Source organism: Dendrobates tinctorius, unplaced genomic scaffold (assembly GCF_039654945.1).
Source record: "Dendrobates tinctorius isolate UK_male_01 unplaced genomic scaffold, ASM3965494v1 ptg000060l, whole genome shotgun sequence".
In the NCBI taxonomy this organism is placed as follows: Eukaryota; Metazoa; Chordata; class Amphibia; order Anura; family Dendrobatidae; genus Dendrobates; species Dendrobates tinctorius.
Window position 1 is genome coordinate 82,428,114 of NW_027361728.1, and position 21,034 is coordinate 82,449,147.

A 21,034-nucleotide genomic window follows, 5' to 3' on the forward strand; every position below is an offset into this window, starting at 1 on the left:
TTCCCGCGGCGGGAGTTGCGGAAATGCTGCAGAAATTTCCAAAGCATCTCTGCAACGTGGGTACATAGCCTTAAAGTTCCTTTGTATTTTAGGAAAAAAAAACCATGGATTTTTTGTGAGAACTCACCGTAAAATCCTTTTCTCCGAGATGCTCATTGGGGGACACAGCACCCACCCTGATAGCCAGTTGGCTCTTGTTTATTTAATTAATATGCATTTTTGTTGATGTTAGGGTGGTCCCTTTCCAGACATATTGTTATCTGCATTAAGGCTGATTTGTTTTGTGTTCTCTTACTGCTGTTGCCCTAAACTGGTTTCTGCCCGCAATCGGGGCGAGGGTGTATGCGGCGGCGGAGGAGCTAATCTTTTTTTGTTCACTTAGTGTCAGCCCTCACAGTACCTGTGCCCCCCAATGAAGGTCTCGGAGAAAAGGATTTTACGGTGAGTTCTCACAAAATTCCATGTTTGGCGCAAGGTTAGAGGAAGCTGAGAAAATTTGCATCACCTGACCTTTCCTAACAATGATGGTGAATAAGCCATAACCCTAACAGGCTAATTAAAATCTAAAACCACGGTCAAGGTTATTTGAGCATAAAAAGTTTCAGGGGTGCGCAGACTTTTGCATCAGCCCATTTTCCTTTTTGCAATTTATAAAATGTAAATAATGACAATATAAAAATATTTCTCCTTCGTCTCATTGGGGGACACAGGTACTGTGGGACATCCTAAAGCAGTCCCTGGGTGGGAAGTTGACTCACCGATCCAAGCTACATGCACCTCATGTCTAAAGGTGCGCCACCGCTGCTTGGAGAATCTCTCTACCCAGGCTCGCATCTCACGAAGCCTGAGTATGGACATTGTAATGTTTAGTAAATGTGTGCAGGCTGGAGCAGGTTGCTGCTTTGCACACCTGCTCCGCTGAAACCTGGTGCCGAAGCGCCCAAGAGGCGCCCACTTCCCGAGTAGAGTGTGCTCTGATCCCTGCTGGAACCGGCACACCCCTGGTGCGGTAGGCTTCCTGAATAGTTAGACGGATCCACCTGGCTATGGTCGATTTCGAGGCTGCGAGTCCCTTCCTGCGCCCCTCGGGTAGCACGAACAGCGTGTCCATCTGGTGAAAGGGCGCCATCCGCGATACGTACCTCCTGAGCACTCTCACCAGGTCCAATGTGTGAAGAACCTTTTCCACACGGTGTACTGGCGCTGGACAAAGCGAGGGCAAGACAATATCCTCATTAATGTGGAATGAGGAAACGACCTTCGGCAGAAAGGGGGGAGCTGGTCTGAGAACCACCTTATCCTTGTAGAAGGTAAGAAACGGTGGTCGTCAGGATAGGGCCGCCAACTCCGAGACTCGCATAATGGAAGTTATGGCTACAAGGAATATCACCTTCCAGGAAAGGTACGACAAGGGAATGTCTTGAAGAGGTTCGAATGGAGCTTCCTGAAGCACACTCAGGACCAGGTTAAGGTCCCAGGCGTCCAGGGGCGCCCTATAGGGAGGTATCAAGTGGGAGACTCCCTGGATGAAAGTCCTCCCCTGCATACTGGTAGCGATTTTCCGCTGGAAGAGGATGGACAAAGCCGATATCTGTCTCCTAAGGGAGCTCGGGACCAACCCTGAGTCTAAGCCGACTGGAGAAAAGCCAAGATGTTGGGGATAGAAAAAGTCAGTGGAGAAAAACCGCAATCTCGACACCAACCAAAGAAGACCTTCCAGGTGTGATGGTAAATTTTCGCCGAGGTAGGCTTCCGGGCGCTAACCATTGTAGCGACCACCTCACGCTCAAACCTCGCCTGGGTCAGAATCCAAGATTCAACGGCCATGCCGTCAAACACAGGGTTCGGGTGGAAGATCGGGCCCTGGGCCAGTAGGTCTGGGAGCTCTGGCAGTCGCCATGGGACGTCGGCGTGCAGTTGTACTAGATCTGCGTACCATGCCCGAAGGGGCCAGTCTGGGGCCAGCAGAATCGCTGGAACCCCTTCTGTTTTGATCTTTTTGATGACCCTCGGAAGTAGCGGCAGCGGGGGGAACAAGTATGGAAGGCGAAACTGGTTCCATGGCAGAACCAACGATCGCTCGCGGGTCCAGAGACCGAGCGACGAACCCGGGCACCTTGGCGATCACCCTGGAGGCCATCAGATCCACAAAATTCACTATTTTGAAATGTACTCTTCATACCTGTTTGCTAGACCTGGACCTAATGCAACAAGCTCAAAAACCTTTCAGGTGATGCGGTTTTTTAAAAATCTGATCTGCTTTTGCAGCTGAAAAACGTATCCACAAAAAACGCAGCAAAAATGCTGTGTGTGAATGTAGCCTTAGATCAGGAATAGAACAGCCATTTATAGGACCTTTCATAACATTCCCAAATTCCTATGAAAAAATATTCACCACATTCTGCATTGAACTACTGTACCCAATTTATTATATATTTTAGGAGTCGGAGTCGGTCCATTTTATACCGACTCCAACTCCACCAAAAAGAGCACCGACTCCGACTCCACAGCCCTGGTTGCCATGCTGTGAGTGCCCCCTTGATGATTTACGTAAGCCATCGCCGTGGCGTTGTCCGATTGAATCCGGACGGGACGTCCTGCTAGAAGGTGCTGAAAATGTTGCAGCGCCAGCCGGACCGCTCGTATTTCCGACAAGTTGATCGGGAGGCGTGCCTTCTGTTGCGACCATTGCCCCTGAGTCGTGTGGTGGCGAAAAACTGCTCCCCAGCCGAGGAGGCTCACGTTGGTTGTGACTACCAGCCACTGGTCTGGGGGGAAAGGTTTTCCCTGAAGGAGGGAGGAACTGATCGTCCACCACTGTAGTGACTGTCTGACCTGAGAGGACAACCGGCACTGACGATCGAGCGTGAACGGGTTCTTGTCCCAAGATGACAAAAGGGCGTGCTACAGGGGGCAAAGATGAAATTAGGCAAACGGAGTCGCTTCCATTACCGCTACCATCTTCCCTAGTACCCTCATCCCAAACCGAATGGTGTGAGGGACTGGTTGTAGAAGCTTCCGGACTCCTTGCCGGAGCGCTAGAGCCTTGTCCTGAGGGAGAATTACCAACTCTCGGGAGGTGTCGAAAATCATCCCTAAAAAAGAAATCCTCTGGGCTGGGACAAGGGATGATTTTTTCCTGTTGACCAACCACCCTAAGCGGGAGAGGGTATCCAGCATGATGCTGACGTTCTCCTCGCATGCCCGAAATGAGGGGCCCTTCACCAAGAGGTCGTCTAAGTATGGCAAGACGACTATGCCCCGAGAGTGTAAGATGGCCATGACAACCGCCATTACCTTTGTGAACACTCTGGGGGCGGTGGCTAGCCCAAAGGGCAGTGCTACAAATTGGAAATGTCGACCATTGATGGCGAAACGTAGAAACCTCTGATGCGGAGGAAAAATGGGGACGTGTAGGTAGGCATCCTGGACGTCGATAGAGGCCAAGTATTCCTCTTGCTCCATGGCTGATATAACTGAATGGAGAGATTCCATTCGGAAATGTTTGATCCTGATGAACTTGTTCAGGAGCTTTAGGTCCAGAACCGGCCTGACTGTCCCGTCATCTTTGGGGACCGCAAACAGATTGAAATAAAAACCCTGAGCCTTCTCGTGCTCTGGTACGGGAATAATGACTCTGTTGTGCTGGAGTGACTCGACGGCTCCTAGCAACGCCTTTGCCTGGGCCTCCAGTTTGGGAAGCTGGGAAAGAAAGAATCGTTTTGGGGGATACCTGACAAACTCTATCTTGTACCCCGAGGACACCAGTTCCGTCACCCATGAGTCGTGTGCTACCGTGACCCAGACGTGGCGAAACCAGAGCAGGCGATCGCCTACTCTGCTGATGTCGGCTAAAAAGTGCTGAGTCATTTAGCTGAGGCTCTCTGGGACCTGGTTCCCCTCGACCTGGGCTGGCGAGCACACATCCTGCCCAACGGGTTGGCTCTATGAGACCTGTCGATCCCTATCCTGGTTGAAGCGAGCTGGAGCGGCGGAACTGGCCGTTGCCGTCCACCCGGGGTTGCGAAATGCCCAAAACCATGCCTGAGGCTGGCGAAACGGCGGTTCGACTCTCTGTTGCAGGAGGAAACTGCTTTTTCCAACTGTAGCATCGGAGATGAGCTGGTCTAACTTTTCCCCGAATAGGCGGCCACCTTGATAAGGCAGGGAAGTCAAGGACTTCTTGGAAGTTGAATCGGCCCGCCACATCCTTAACCATAGGGCCTTCCTAATGGAAACTGAGTTTGCGGCCGCAAGTGCCGTGCAATTGGCCGCATCCAAGAAAGCATTGATTAAGTAATCACCAGCCATAGCGATCTGACTCACGATCTCTGATACCTTCGTAGGCAGGTCCCTATCCTGCAGGGCCTTGCTCAATGATTCTGACCATGACATCATGGCCTTGGCTACCCATGTTGCCGCGAACGAGGGAGAGAGTGCTGATCCTGATGCTTCATATACCGAGCCAAGCTCTCTATGAGCTGATCAGTGGGGTCCTTAATGGAAGAACCACTAGGTACGGACAACAGGGTTTTAGAGGCCAAGCGTGACACTGGTGGATCCACCACTGGGGATTCCACCCATTTCTTACAGAGCTCCAGGGCAAACGGATATCTTGCTTCGAGCGTCTTCTGGCCCGAGAAACGCCTATCCGGGCGTTCCCTGTGACGCTGCACTCTGGGTGAGTGCAAAATACTCTATGCGGTTGCTTAGCCCGCTTAAAGGATACCTTATGACCTGAGGCCAGGGTGACGTCATCCTCAATCCCCAAAGTCTGATTGACAGCTTCGATGAGGCAGTCAACTGTTTCCCGACACCCTGGGGTATCTAGGTCCAGTGGTTCGTCTGCATCATAATCTGAACTCTGCCCGCTCTCGACTGTTGGTGAAGGAGAGCGAGACACCGAACTCACGGATGAAGAGGCACTGGATGGGCCAGGAGATGCCGTATGGGTTCTTTTCCTATGTGCCTGCCCGGAGTGAGAGCGGCCCCTGCAGGCCGGAGGCTCTTGTGAGGTGGATGACCCCTCCCAGACAGGCGAGCCACTATCTTTGCCCCTAACTGGGGCGTGAGGGGACTCGATCGCCTTTGTGAGCGATGCCATAGACTGTGATAGTGATAGGGCCCATTCCGGAAGATCTGGACCACTAGGCTCGGTCGCAGGGGAGGGCTCCTGGGCCACCCGCGGCCTAACACCAGCTGAAGCTGCGGGCTGGATTTCTTTAACGTCCGCCCAAGGGGTGGCGGCAGGCCGCCGCATATCAAGGGCGCCGCCGGCGTCGGGACCCGGCGTCAGGCTCACCGCCGGAGGAGGGGGGAAGAGCCTGCCCTTCAGTGCTGCACATCCTGCCTTTGCACCTCGCTAAGGGCACCAGCCCTCTGGACGCTGCCGCAGGGCCTTCCAAGGCCATCCCATGCATGACGACCTCGCCGATCAGGTAGAGGGAAGGGGGGTGATATCCAGGACGGTGCAGCACCCTAACTCCGTCCTCCTTCCAGGGATGAGGAGAGGGACCGTCTGCCGCCTTGCAGCACCGCCGTCTAGCGTTGGTGGAGCAGTGGGGGCCGCACGGACTAGTCTTGTGCCTCTGTACAGCCCACGGTTTCAATACCTAGGGGTGGACAGGGCTAAGTCCGGCACCATGTCCCACGTCGCAGGAGAGGATACGTGGAGGGACACTCGCACGTGCTCGCCCATTGATGGTTTGGGGAAATCGGACCCTTTCAATAGGGTCCGTTGCCCCTGTCTTATCTTCATAGAGAGGAAAAAAAAAAAAAGTCTGAGGAAAACGGCCCAGATATGTTCCACGGTGCGGGAGAGGGTGGAGGCAATACTCAACACGTGCTCGTCCGTTGATGGTTTGGGGAGATCGGACCCTTTCAATAGGGTCCGTCGCCCGTCTCATCTTCATAGAAAAAAGAGTTAAAAAGGAAAGAAAAAAGAAAAAGTCTGGAGCAAACCAGACGTGTGTGCCTCCAAGGGACACTAAGCATAAAACTGGTTTCCGCCCGCAATCGGGGCGAGGGTGTATGCGGCGGAGGAGGAGCTAACCTTTTTTTGTTCACTTAGTGTCAGCCTCCAGGTGGCAGTAGCATACACCCACAGTACTTGTGTCCCCCAATGAGACAAAGGAGAAAAATATCAGCAACCATGGGTTCTTATAAGCAGCTGTCTAGCACTCTGAAAATGATGGCGGCACACAAAGCAGGAGAAGACTATAAGAAGATAGCAAAAAGTTTTCAAGTTGCCCTTTACTCAGTTCAAAATGTAATTAAGAAATGGCAATTAACAGGAACAGTGCAGGTCAAGATAAGGTCTAAAAGACCAAGAAAAAGGAGATTTTTGTGTACTCACCGTAAAATCTCTTTCTCTTAGCCTTTAATTGGGGGACACAGAACCTTGGGTGTTATGCTGCTGTCCACTAGGAGGCGACACTATGCATAATCTGAAAAAGATTAACTTTGGCTCCACCTCTGCAGTATACACCCCTGGACGGCGTCAGCCTTCTCCAGTTTTGTGCCAAAGCATAAGGAGGAACGTAACCAAATAACAACCATGCCTGTAAGAAGGCTACTATGTACGAGCTCAAAGAACAATATGAGAACTCAACAGGAAACAAAGGCCCGTAAGGGCAACAGGGTGGGAGCTGTGTCCCCCAATTAAAGGCTAAGAGAAAGAGATTTTACGGTGAGTACACAAAAATCTCCTTTACTCTGTCGCCTAATTGGGGGACACAGAACCTTGGGACGTCCCAAAGCAGTCCCTGGGTGGGAAGCAGTGGACGAATATTGTGCTGACAGTCCCCTAGACTTGGGGTACTGCCGCCTGCAGAACCAGTCTACCCAGGCTCGCATCCGCTGAGGACTGGGTATGAACACTGTAGTGTTTCATAAACGTGTGTAGGCTAGTCCAAGTGGCCGCCTTGCACACTTGTTGTGCCGAAGCCTGATGCCGAATGGCCCAGGAGGCCCCTACTGCCCGTGTAGAGTGTGCCGTGATACCGGCCGGAAGAGGGGAACTGTTAAGTCGGTAGGCCTCATGTATGGTGGACTTGATCCACCTGGCAAGGGTAGCCTTGGAAGCCGGCAACCCCTTGCGACTACCTTCCGGAAGAATGAAGAGGGAATCGGATTTCCGGAAAGGTGCAGTCCTGGACACGTAAATCCGCAATGCTCTGACTAGGTCAAGCGTATGCAGAGCCTTCTCCACTCTATGGACCGGAACCGGGCAAAGGGAAGGCGGTGAAATCTCTTCGTTAAGGTGAAAGTTGGACACAACCTTCGGAAGGAAGGATGGTACCGTGCGGAGAACCACCTTGTCCTGGTGAAAGGCTAGGAAAGGTCGTCTGCAGGAAAGTGCTGACAATTCCGACACTCTGCGTAACGAGGTTATAGCCACTAGAAAAACCACTTTCTGAGACAGAATGGAGAGTGGAACTCCTCTAAGAGGTTCGAAGGGTGGAGCTTGCAATGCTGTCAGGACCAGATTGAGGTCCCACGTATCCATCGGACGTTTGTAGGGAGGAACCAATCGGGAAACTCCCTGGATGAAAGTCCTTACTTGCGGTTTAATAGCAATGCGCTTTTGAAAAAGGACTGAAAGCGCCGACACCTGACTCTTAAGCGAACTTAAGGATAGCTTGGCATCTAGGCCCGATTGAAGAAAACCTAGTACCTTCGGGAGGGAATAAGGGAGTGGGACTTGTCCATGAGATTCGCACCAAGAAAAGAAGGCTCTCCAGGTACGATAATAGAGCTTGGCGGAGGCAGGCTTCCTTGCCCTGATCATAGTTGCAATGACTGCCGGTGAAAAACCTGCCTGGGTTAGAATCCAGGTTTCAAGGGCCATGCCGTCAAATTGAGGGCCCCTGAATTCTTGTGGAAGAACGGACCTTGAGACAGAAGGTCGTGGCGGTCGGGTAGACGCCAGGGGGCGTTTGCCGTAAGTTGGACGATGTCGGCGTACCAAGTACGTCTGGGCCAGTCTGGCGCGATGAGGATGGTCGGAACTCCCTCTTGCTTGATCTTCCTCACGACCCTGGCGATTAGGGGGAGGGGTGGAAAAATGTACAGGAGTCGGAACTGGGACCAGTCCTGGACCAAGGCATCCGCTCCGAGCGACCGCGGGTCGTGTGTCCTGGCCATGAAATTGGGAACCTTGGTATTGAGATGGGATGCCATTAGGTCCACATCCGGGGTTCCCCAGCGCTGACAGATCTCGGGATGGAGAGACCACTCCCCCGAGTCCATTCCTTGCCTGCTGAGGAAGTCGGCTTCCCAGTTTTCTACACCCGGAATGTGTACCGCAGAAAGTACCGACCTTGTGTCTTCCGCCCAGCGGAGGATATGAGCCACTTCTCTCATCGCCTGGGCGCTGCGGGTCCCGCCTTGGTGATTCACGTATGCCACAGCCGTGGCATTGTCCGACTGTATCCGTATGTGCGAGGCTGCAAGCAAGTGATGAAAGGCTCTCAGTGCCAAGAGAATGGCCCTGATTTCCAGAACATTGATGGGCAATGTCACTTCCCTCGGTGACCACTTGCCCTGTGCCCTGTGATGTAGGTGCACCGCCCCCCAGCCTGTCAGGCTTGCATCGGTAGTCAGGATCTTCCATTGTCCTGAGAGGAATGGCTTCCCTCGTGTAAGCGAGGTTGGTTTGAGCCACCAATGCAGGGACCTCCTGGTTGATGACGTCAACCTGAACACCATGTCGAGGGAGAAGGGGTTCCTGTCCCAAGATCTGAGTATGGCTAGTTGAAGGACCCTGAGGTGAAACTGGGCAAATGGCACTGCCTCTATTGCTGCTGCCATCCTGCCGAGGATTCTCATGGCAAACCGGAGAGATCGAGGAGGACTGCGAAGGAGTGTGCGAACTCCCAGACGGATGGCCAGTGTCTTGTCCTTGGGAAGGAGCACCAGGCCCCTGGTGGTGTTGAATACCATTCCCAGGAATGTTAGAGTCCGAGTTGGGATGGTCGACGATTTCTGTAGGTTGACTAGCCATCCCAGGCGACTCAGAGTGTCTAGAGTGATTGAGACACTGACCTCGCAGTCTTTGAAAGTGGGAGACTTGACGAGGAGGTCGTCCAGGTACGGGACGACTAGAATACCTCTTGAGTGCAGGACGTCCATGGTGGCCGCCATGACTTTGGTGAACGTTCTTGGAGCCGTGGCGAGTCCGAACGGAAGGGCGACAAACTGGTAGTGGTTTTGGTTGACCGCGAACCTGAGAAACCTTTGGTGGGCGGGAGCAATTGGTATGTGCAGATACGCATCCTGTATGTCTATGGAGGCGAGGTATTCTCCCTGCTCCATGGATGCAATGATGGACCGGAGGGACTCCATGCGGAAATGACGGACCCGTACGTAATTGTTGAGCTGTTTTAGGTCCAGTATGGGTCGGACGCCGCCTCCTTTCTTGGGGACTACGAACAAAATCGAGTAGAATCCTCGGAATCTCTCGTTCGCGGGAACCGGCACCACAACTCCTGATTGAAGGAGAGAGGAAACCGCTTGGTGGAAAACACGAGCCTTTTCTGGTGGTGTTGGAGGAACAGAAAGGAAGAACCGGTTCGGTGGAACGGAAGTGAACTCTATCTTGTATCCGGAAGACACTATTTCCCTGACCCACCTGTCTTCTGTAATAGGCAGCCAGACTTGCTGAAAGAGTAAAAGTCGGCCGCCTACTGGTGGGGTGTCTTCCGGAGGTCTCGAGTCATGATGAAGTGAAGTTCTGAGGTTTTCCTCCCTTGGGTTTCGCTTAGCCTGCTTTCGACTGCCAAGCCCTGTCCGGTCGCTGCTGCGTCCGTGGGTTGTCTCTGCGTGGAGAACGGTTGCGGTTTTGCGCTGGGCGCGAAACGGACCAGCCCGAGGAATTCCGAAAGGATCGGAATCGCGTCTGGTTTCTTCGTTTAAACGTGCGTTTCGGTTTTAGTTGAGGGAGAGAGGTACTCTTACCCTCGGTGGCATTGGCTATCATGGTGTCCAACTTTTCGCCGAAAAGTCTACCAGTAGAATACGGAAGTCGCGTTAGGGGGAGAAGGTACCACGGACCTGACCGTTTCATTATCTGAGTCAGAGTCACAGATGCCCTCCGAATCCTGTGCCTCGCTAAGGTGATCCCTGGAGGGCGACCTGGGGCGGGGGTCTTCTGTGGAGGGGGATCCCTGAGGTAAATTGCACTGTCTGTCTGTGGCAGGGGTCTGCCCAGGAGACCTGGAATGACGCTGTCTCTCCCCAGAGGGGGACGACCTTGTGCTATAGTGCGACTCAGGTGATCGAGACCTGTGAGTCCGCTTACGTCTGTGAGAGTCGGAAGCAGCATGTTCCTGAGACAAGCTGTCCGTTTGCTGTGTACCGTCCATAGCCGGGGCCCGACTCTGCAGAGCTTGCAGTAATGTAGCAGTTAGGTTGTCTATGGACTGTGACATAGACTGAGACATCTGAGTTGCCCATTCCGGCGTGGCCTGTGACACTGAAGTGTCAGTAGGGACTCCCTGGGGTTCTGACCCAGAGTTCTGGATGCAGTCCCGGCAGTGCGGATACGTGCTGCCATTAGGGAGCGTGGCTTTGCAGGCTGTGCAGAATGCATAGAAACATTCCTGCCTGGTTCTCTTCCTTGAGCCTGGCATAGTGCACAGAGGCTGGCTATAAGGGATCGTACAGGGGTGGCTACGCAGAGGGAACCCACAGAAAGCCTTATAGGAAGTATAGATTCACAGCTGAGTAATGAAAACCCAGCTGTGAGCTTACCCCACCGGTGTGCCCCTAGGTCCAGCGCCGACAGATCCCAGTTCTGTGCCCCCCGGAGACCGCTGTGATGCTTCTCTCCTGGATCTCATCCAGAAAAAATGGCCACCGGGGCTCTGAGGAGAGGGAGGAGGGGGCGGAGAGCTGAAAAGGGCGCGCTGGGCTGTGTAAAAACGCCCCCTTTCTGCCTCAATCCGCCCCTTCTATGACACTCCAGCGTGTCATTTTGGTCATCCGGGGGGGCGGGCCGGCAGGCGGGGAAAAGGCGGCGGCTTCAGCTAGGCCGAAGCCGCGGTCTAAATTTGAAGCCTGATGCCCAGGAGGGCTCCAGAGCGGCGCGGTAGTCCGGGGGGGGGGGCGGATTTGTACCAGACCCCCCCAGAACGGTCGACTGGATAGCGGTGGGGGTAGCAGGGGTAGCGGTTTTTATATGGGGGGCCCCTGAAGGGCTATGGAGCCGCTGCTGCTGCAGAGACAGGGACGCAGCAAAAGCCCTGTTTCTGCTGTGCCATCCAGTCCGCACCCTCCCCCGGCCCCCACAGGATCCCTCAGCCGGCCTGGGGTCCCTGGAAGCTGCAGAATGCTGCCTGATCTCCGACCCTACCTGAGGCGTCTCAACCTAATACCCCCTGCGGGGGATTAGGGAGGGTGCGTCTGTCACCGTCAGGGGGTCTTCATCCTCGCCTCAACCTCAACCCAGACCCCTTAAAGGGGTTGGGGAAAGAGGGGGGTCTCGACCTCGAACCAGGACCCGAGGGACTGGGGAGGGAGCGACATGGGGAAAAAACCACCTCGACCTCAACCGGGTACCCCTAATAGGGGACCGAGGAGGGAGCCATGCCGGGAGTCTCGCTGGAAACCCACTTTTCTTCATCTGTATTTCCGTGAAAAAAAAGGAAAAAAACGGAAGAAAAAAGGTGTGCCTCCTTGCGACACTAAGCAAAAACTGGAGAAGGCTGACGCCGTCCAGGGGTGTATACTGCAGAGGAGGAGCCAAAGTTAATTTTTTTCAGATTATGCATAGTGTCGCCTCCTAGTGGACAGCAGCATAACACCCAAGGTTCTGTGTCCCCCAATTAGGCGACAGAGTAAATTCCATTGAGGGCTGCTTGTAGGATTGATAGAAAGGCAAATCAGAACCTGCGCTTGACTGCAAAAGACCTTCAGAAAGATTTAGCAGACTCTGGAGTTGTGGTACATTGTTCTACACCTGCACAAATATGGCCTTCAAGGAAGAGTCATCAGAAGGAAACCTCTACTGCATCCTCACCATAAAATTAAGTCAGGAGTAAGTAAAAGAACATCTAAACAAGCCTGATGCATTTTGGAAACAAGTCCTGTGGACCGATGAGGTTAAAATAGAACTCTTTAGCCATAATGAACAAATGTATGTTGTAAGGTAGCGCTTGTTATTCATGTTGGGGACACTCGCTTTGCAGCCGATTAAACAGGTCCGGCACTGGTTTTTTAACTTAAACAGTCCATGCGGTTTATTAATCAGCATAAACCATATACTGCAACAGGCTTATATCCAGCAACAGAAAGTTCATGTAGAGCTCCGCTCTCTCAGACCTGTGGTCACACAGGTTGTGCAATGTCCAGCAACCAGGCTCTATAGCCTCACAGATATTTCCCCCTGTCCGGGGTTACCTCTTAGTTGCTTCTCACTCTGGACGTCCATTCCTTCCTGGGAACTGTCACACACACGCAGGCCATTATACACAGGCCTCCATGGGTCAGCGGCCTTCGCACATGCTCTTCAGGAAGGCAGCACCTCTTCCAGCAAGTCAGCCTTCCGGGACCTTCCACACGTACCGATCAGATCCAGGCACTCACTCTCATGTGACCTACCCTGGTCACCTTATATGGTCCATAGCCACACCCACCGGATCACATGGCTATGACCTCATCGCAGGTCCTATTTCAGACACCAAGCCATACACACACATATACAGGCTTACTATGGGCGTTTAGACACACGCCCCTGGGTGGGTTTGTAGGTGACTGATTCCACCCGTCTCACCAGCCACCTGGAAGCTCTCCCTGATACACTGTAACAAAAACCTCAGCAGTACCTCTGCTGATTAACACATGTTCAAGCTTCCATCACAGGGCCACCCACCCTGGGATACATAACGGTCATTTACCATCCTATCTCCATTACCACAACGGATACGCCTGTGTGCATGACCCATACAACGCCCCCTAGCTGTCACAGCGGTCACTGCACCACAATGTGTGGAGACAAAAAAAGGGCACAGAATGCAGTCAATGGCACGGGAACATTTCACAGGTAGAGGGAAGAATGGATTCAATGAAATGTCAACAAATCCTGATGCAAACATAACACTATCTGTAAAAAAGCTGAAGTTGAAAAGAGGATGGATTGTTCAGTTGGATAATGAACCTAAACACACGTCAAAATCCTCAATAGACTACCTCAAAAGGCGCAAGCTGAACATTTTACAATGGCCTTCACAGTTCCCTGACCTAATCATCATTGAAAATCTGTGGCTAGACCTCAAAATAGCAATGCATGCAAGACGACGCTGCAATCTCACAAAACTGCAGGAATTTTCCAAGGAAGAATGGATGAAAATACCTCAAACAAGAATTCCAAGCCTTTTGGCTGGTTACAAAAAGCGTTTACAAGCTGTGATACTTGCAAAATGGGGTGCTGCTAGCTACTAACCATGTAGCCTACCTTTTTAAAATGTAAAAAATGATTATACATATATATATTGTCCCCTCATCCCTGTCCTGCTATATGTGGCTCCCCCTGTTGTATGCATGGCTCCCCCGTCCCCCCCCCTCTTGTATGCATGGCTCCCCCGTCCTTCCCCTTGTATGCATGGCATGGCTCGGCTCCCTTGTCATACTCACCCCCTCCTGGAGCGGTCTCTGCACTTCTCTGCTTCTCCGTTGTCCCAGGGCCGGCAGCTTATTCCTGTGCAGAGCATTAAGGTAATGAATATGTGCTCCACGCCTATGGGAGTGGAGACGCGTGCATATTCATTACAGAATGCTGTAGATAAGCCCCTGATGGTTATGGCCGCAGCTTATAGGCCGAAAATGGGGTGACAGATTCCCTTTAAATGCTGCTGAGAGGAAATGTAGCGATCAGGACTAGCTCTAGGTGCAAACTATGTAATAAAGCTGGAACCCTCACTGTTCGGAGCAGGCTCAGCTCCTGAGCCAACTCCATTAAGTGAAAGCGTATGGCGGACATGTGCTAAGGGGGCTAAAGCTTCATTTTATTGTCAACTAATATTAGTTACTCACTTAGTGAGAAACCTCTTTGATCCTAGTGTTATCATATATACCTTGTGTTCAGATGTGGCTCCAATATCTCTTGAACGTGTTCTGGAAATCTTCTCCAAAGCCTGCGCCCAGGGCAATCAGTTCTTCCCTCTCTGCATTCATAGATGGCTAATAGTTCCTGCAGTAGTACGTAAACCAGACATATAAGAAGATGCCATTACCATAGCAGTCAAAGAAATTACCTGTAACTAGAGTTGGTGCAAATCGCTTCATATGACCCGTTCTATCGGCCACATCAGTAGTCTATGGTCGCTAGAAGAAAACCCTAAGAACCATCTCTTACATAATGGCACTTGAAGATCTTGTTTAGATTAGTAGACCTGGTGCAATGTCACATGTGCATTTACAACATAAAACTGACTTTGCGCTAGACTGGTTAATCAAAGGAAGAGCCATAGATGTCATCGGGAATGAGGCATTTCTCAGGGCTTCCATCCAGATTACAGAAGAGGCCGATGTACCGAGTCCTATAAATGAATTGGCACCAACTCTACTTATGACTAACAGTAAATTTACAACATTGTATAATAGAAGGAAAAAAAACAACAAACATTGGAAGAACACTGTCACAAAAAGAAGACTGGTTGAGGTGAAACTTTACAAGTACAGTAACATTTCCGAGCAGAATATACTCCACTACTTCTAGTTTGACTTAGTCATTGCCCTAAAGTACAATCAGTTTGTCTAGAATATAAATCGGATAACCACTATTGTGTCTTGGGTGTGACATGTTATTTTATGGAAATATCACACAGTATATGTCAGTGGTCCCCAACTTTTCTGACCTTGAGAGCCACATTCAGCTTAGAGAGTGATGGCGAGCCACATTTTGCACAGAGAGGGTCACGAGCCACATCCAGCTCCACTCCTTTCAAAGTAGTGTCAACCAAAGCCCCTCATTAGGCTGGAGTCACACTGCCGAATTTCTCATGCGATAATCGCATCGCATAGCAAGGACTGGCCGGCACCTCTCCTGACCTGAGCATGACAGCGTGATGGATTACTATGCAGCTGCCAAGCTCAGGTCAGGAGAGCCGACAGCCAGTGCGAGTTTTACAATGCCATTCTCGGACAAAAAATGTGCCAGTGTCTCTCTGCCCTTACAGGTATAATGATAACCAAAGCATTTTCCACAGAAATCACTCCAAAGCAGTGCACTGAGATCCAGGGGTTCCCACAATGCCCTAATTCAGTATTCTGCCATCAAGGACTCCCAACACACTGTCACATGCAGTTTTGAGCACCTCCTCTAACAGGTAGTACCATCCTCCAGCCTACCATACCTAAAACATCTCTAAACCTCTAAGACCAGAATATGTGCATCCAGATCTGCTCTTCTGTGCAGGGCTACTCACAAAATTCACTATTTTGAAATGTACTCTTCATACCTGTTTGCTAGACCTGGACCTAATGCACCAAGCTGGCAGACAGTCATGAGCCACAATTCATGGGACCGCGAGCCACATGTGGCTCCCGAGCTACACGTTGGGGACCCCTGGTATATGTAGTGCTAATTACACATCACACAGTGTACTTATCTTACACATGTGGGACATCTACAAAGAGGTCTCAAACACTGCATATATATGACTTGTATAACAAAATACTCTGCTTTAACTCCTTAAAAAATGGAAAATTAAAAATGCGTTTCTATATCCATATAACAGATAAGATTACCTGAATAGCATAAGCTGCAGAATCCTGAGCTCGGACATTATCAGCATACGCAAGAAAGGCCCTTGTCAGCTCCATCAACAGCTCATAGGCAAAATTCACATCTTCAACTCCAGTCTGAACAAAACAGCAATGGTTTCATTAAACTTGCCCAGCAATACAGCTTATTATACCCTCTAATATGCCCCCATAATGTGAAGCCTGACCTCATCATCACTTTACTCTGCCTCTCCATGTACAGTGGCACAACACAGTTGTTTTATTAAAGGGGTTGTAAAGGCTAGACAAATGTCTGCAGCCCCTGGTATTCCTGGTGCACGTGGGCATATATATGCACTATGCATACAAGCAGTCGTATAAACTATTTACAAAGGGATTGCCCAACCATTCTGACTCTACAAGTCTAAAGGGGGTTTTACACATAGCGATATCGCTAGCAATATCGCCATGACGTCACCGATTTTGTGACGTTCTAGAGATATTGCTAGCGATATCGCTATGTGTGATACTTACCTCCGACTGGCTCACCCGCTGTCTGTCGCTGATCGCGCGAGATCGGCCGGCTCCATTTCTCGTCGGGCGATTCCTGCTGGGTTTCCTGTGGCGCCGACGAGCGACGTGTGGAGGCGGGCGGGAGGACGTCAGGATCGCCGCGGGTGAAAGGTAAGTATCGTCCGCTGTATCGCTGTGAGATTTGCCTGTGTGGCAGCTCACTAGCGACCGGGTCGTATCGTGGTCAGGATTGCTGGTGCATCGCTAAATGCAAAAGGGCCTTAAGATCCATTTAATAATGAGTGCAGTTTGTATTTTGATATCTTTCTTATGCCTTATGAGACTGGTGTGCTTACTTTGAACATCTATGTGAGAATGTCAGTTTAATGCTCTATTAAAGGTTTCCAGCTGTTTCAGCATTTTAATACCAAAAGAGACAATTATAAAAAGTTTAAAAAAGGTGAAGAAACAGAAAATTTTTACTTACGACGAAGGTTGAACCTTTCCCTTGAGTGTCACTGACTGAAAAGTCCAGTCTTCCAGGATCAATTGCACCCAACTGGCCAAGGCATTCGCCACACAGAAGTCGAGCCTGTGGACTGGCATCTTGGCAGCCTATTAACAGCACTGTGACCAGCTGAGAGATCACAGGCTCTACAGTCTCACTGTCTGTGGAATACTGTAATAGCTTAGCCTAGAAAAACACACATACACGTCAACGTAAAAAATCGAATCCAAAGGAAATACTGGAGCAGGCAGTAAAAGAACAGTTTACATTAAGATACAACACGGTGAGCGTTCTGCAACATTACTGGCTAGGTAATAACTATGCCATCTACAACGTATTCTGTGCATCTATTGTGGTAACGTAATAGAACATGACTGAGAAATAAAAGCTAATGAATATAAAACTAGATACCTGATTTTTATACAGAGTTTCCTTTAAACTAGTGAAAGCGTGAACGCGAACGTCAACGTTTTCATGCTGAATGGCTTTTATTGACAGCTGCATCGCCGTCTGCAAGTCTGTGCTTTTGGTTGTTTCCTGGAGATGAAATAAACCACATTAAGAGTACAAAAAAGGCAAATGTAAAAAAAACCACAAAAATCTATGGCATATAAAATACCCTTGTAAAATCCGACCAAGTAATGAGTGACCTTGCCTCCACATAGGGATGTATGCAGCCGAGGCCGCACCACACTAGGTGTAACACTGGTGGCTGCAGCTAAGTCCCAGGCACTGCTGTCAACACCATACAACCACAGGCTGGGTCAATGGAGATGGTCATTTTAGCTGTATACTGCATACGGCTCTATTGCAATATGGATCAAGATAACAGATGACTGCAGGTTCAATTCCATAAGGAAACTAAAAGAAAAATAAACAAATTTTGAATCCCCACTCTTTTCCTAAATTAAAAATAAAGAGATTACAAAAATTGAAAAAATGTCATGTTCCGTTTTGCAGCATCCATAAAGTTTATATCAAAATAGATTATTTAACCTAACCCATAAGTTAAACCCCAGAAAGTAAATAAAAAAAAGTGAAATCCCAAACTTGCAGTTTTTCAGTTGACACACACCCGCAATAAAGTTTGGAAAAAGTTGTAACTTGTAAGTACTCCAAAATTGCATAAATAAAAACATCAAAATAACCCCTCACATAGCTCAACAACTGGGGCAAAATTACTGCTTTCAGAAATTGGAACAAACCATTTTTTTTTAAAGTTTAACATTTACTTTTTTAGTACTCAGATAGGTGGCACACCCAGCGAATTAGAGTAAGGGCTCACTCACACTTGCGTGTAACACGTTGAAGTGCTATCCGATGTTTTATCAGATTGCAATAGGCCTAATGTTGTACTATGGGACAATGATGATCTGCGATTATTTTCTCATGCCTGTTGCGTGTGGCTCAGATCACGCGCACCCATACAAGTCTATGGGTGCGTGTGTAACACAGGAATGCACTCTGATGTCATTCGAGTGCAGTCTGATAGCCATAATACATGCAGGAATTTCCTGATTGTTAGGCAATCCGTGCATGTGTTGCGGCTGTCGAGCAGTCGCGAGATATGCAGCTGTGGGAACTCAAAACAAATTTTTTGAGCACGCCGCAGAGGCGCTGTTGGCACACAAGCATTTTTGGATAATGTCTTATCCGAGCACGTTTGTGTTGTGAACCTTTGACCTGACTTCTGAGTTTGGGCTTCCTCTGGTGGTTGCTGTGGGTAATGGAGCTGGTCGAGTTGACAGAAGTCAATCACCTGAAGGGGAGGAGTGGAGGACAAGTGTTACAGATTGGGAAGATTTAAGTGAGCAAGCTTCCGTCAGTTGTTGCTGGTGATTTGGTTTTCTTCCTGTGTATTCTGAAGTCCGCTTGCCCCCTGCTTTGTCCTGCATCGTTAAGATAAGTTATTTGTTTGCTGGAATCTTTTTGCATTTGATCCAGTTTTGCCATTCTCTGCTTTATGCTTTGCTGTGTGGATTCAGCATTGTTCCCTGCTGGGACCTTTGCTGGATCCCGTTCCATATGTCACAGCTTATGTCAGTCTGTTCAGTATTGCTAGTCCACTGTTATATCAGTATCTTTTGTTTTGCTTCCAGTTCACACCAGAATGCTGATCTAGTGGGGAAAAGGTCGTATGGCTTCAGTATTTTTGCATATCAGACGTGTTGGATTTTTCTTAGGGTTTTTTGCGTGATTGCAGACAGTATCTTTCCTGTCCTGTTCTATCTAGTCAGTTTGGGCCCCATCATTTGCTTACTCTATTTTCTGCCTGTGTTTGTGCCTCATCGGCAATATATGTTTGGGGGCTATCTATTCCTTTGGGTTTCTACTCCGGGGCAGTCTAGCTTTCCCCTTTCTTGCTTTAGGCTTAGTTAATTCTTTGGCTGTGTCGAGGTGTCTAGGGTATCGTAGGTACGTCCCACGGCTAATTCTAGTTGTGTTGTTATTTTTAGGGGTCTGCAATATGCTAAGTTACCAACCTTTCTGGTCATCTGGTTGCCTAGCTTATTCCCCGGTTATCCTCCTCGGTGACCTAATCATAACACGTTTGCTCATCAATAGTGTGCAGCTCCTTCCCTCCGACTTCTGTTTATTTTTTTTTTAATTACAATTAAAAAACTATATACAAGTTAGACATCAATGTAATTGTGCTACCAGGTCATGCTTTCCACACAATGCATGTTGAAAAAAAATTAAACCCAAAAAAAAAACAAGGCTGGCAGATCTTTGTTTCTTTTCTTTCCCAATTTTACAGGTGTCAGTCAAAACTACAACTTGTCCCACAAAAATCAAGCCACTGTAAGATTATGCCAATGGAAGAATAAAGTCATGGCTCTTGGACAAAAAAAAAAGAGCAGGTTTAGATGAGATCATTGTCACAAAGACCCATAAAAAACCTTACAGCGGTAATGCGATTCTGCAGGCATCAAGCAGCCATCTGAAACATACTATAAAGGCAGTTCCAGTTGGGGAATATATAAGACACAAAAGAAATTGTAGTAATGAAAGTAATGTGCAATCAGAGTTTGATATGGTGACTGAAAAAACGAAAATATCCGAATTGGATGTTGGAGAGAACAAGACGTATAGCAGATAGAAAAATAAGGGATAATTTAGTTACATTTATTACCACTAAAGGTAAGAGTTATGGGGAAAATAAGAACAAAAATAAAAATAAACCCTATGTGTCCATACAGTATAGTGCACAATTTGAACAAATAAAATCTATTATAAATTCTTGCTAATCCTCTTTGAGGACAAGACTCTAGCTACAATATTGAATGAAGGCGTTAATGTAGTGGCAAGGAGGGGTAAAACCATAGGGACCTTTGTATCTACCAGTATGTTTAGTTCTAAAAACAAGAAAAAAAACTTGGCTGGAGACTCAGGGCTTTTATAGATGTGGAAGTAAAAATTGTACTACATGTAAGTATGCATTAGTAACTAAAACATTTAAAAATAAAGAAAATACACAAGAGTTTAATAATAAAAGATCTATGAATTGCGATACAAAAAATGTAGTATATAAAATAAACTGTTTAAGCTGCAATATGTCATATATAGGGTGTACCAAACGCATATTAAAAACACGCATTACAGAGCATTTAAGGGACATTAACAATAACTCAGTCGCAATAAATTGGGAGCGGCAAGGTTCTTTATTTTGGAACATAGATGGAATTTAGCATCATTGCAGGTCATCAGCATAGAAAAAATTCAGAGGTCTGAACGTGGAGGAGATGTCAAAAGACGCCACCTTAGGCCTGCTTCACACATCAGTTTTTTCTGTCAGTTGTGATCCGCCTGCGTACGGACATCAACGCGTGCCACCGGACCGGTTTTTTTGATGGATCCGGTGAAGGAAGAAATAGAGAAAGAGAGAGAGAGAAAGAGAAAGATTTTTTTTCTCAGCCGCCAGATCGGGATTTAGGGTTAAATTTACTGCAAACGCGATTCTGCTGGGCATGCGCAGTGTAAAGTGCGGATCCGGCTAGCCAGAAAAACGTTGCATTGTCCGTCCAGTCTTGTCAGCGGACGCCAAAATCTTGGCGGAACCGCAAAAAAACGGATCTAACGGATGCCCATCCGTCCAGATCCGCCGATAATGCAAGTCTATGGTGAAAAAAACGGATCCGCCAAAAAAAATGGCGGATCCGTTTTTTTTGCAAAACGGCGGATCTTGACTGATGGAGACAAACGGAAGTGTGAAACAGGCCTTACACGTGAAGCCTTCAGGATTTACTATCTGAACACCAAGGCACCAAGTAGCCTTAACAGGCGTAATGA

General features: G+C 49.0%; 1 protein-coding gene across 2 annotated transcripts in view; it reads right to left on the reverse strand.

Annotated features, from left to right (window-relative positions):
- ATR (ATR checkpoint kinase) overlaps positions 1-21,034 on the reverse strand; it is a 247,690-nt gene that overhangs the window by 135,498 nt on the left and 91,158 nt on the right. For both annotated transcript variants that reach the window (XM_073579101.1, XM_073579100.1), the window contains exons 21-24: positions 17,156-17,281; positions 16,724-16,930; positions 15,748-15,861; positions 14,073-14,188 (exon numbers count right to left, since the gene is read on the reverse strand). In XM_073579101.1, the coding sequence (XP_073435202.1) occupies positions 14,073-14,188; positions 15,748-15,861; positions 16,724-16,930; positions 17,156-17,281 (563 nt within the window). The remainder of the gene's footprint in view (positions 1-14,072; positions 14,189-15,747; positions 15,862-16,723; positions 16,931-17,155; positions 17,282-21,034) is intronic.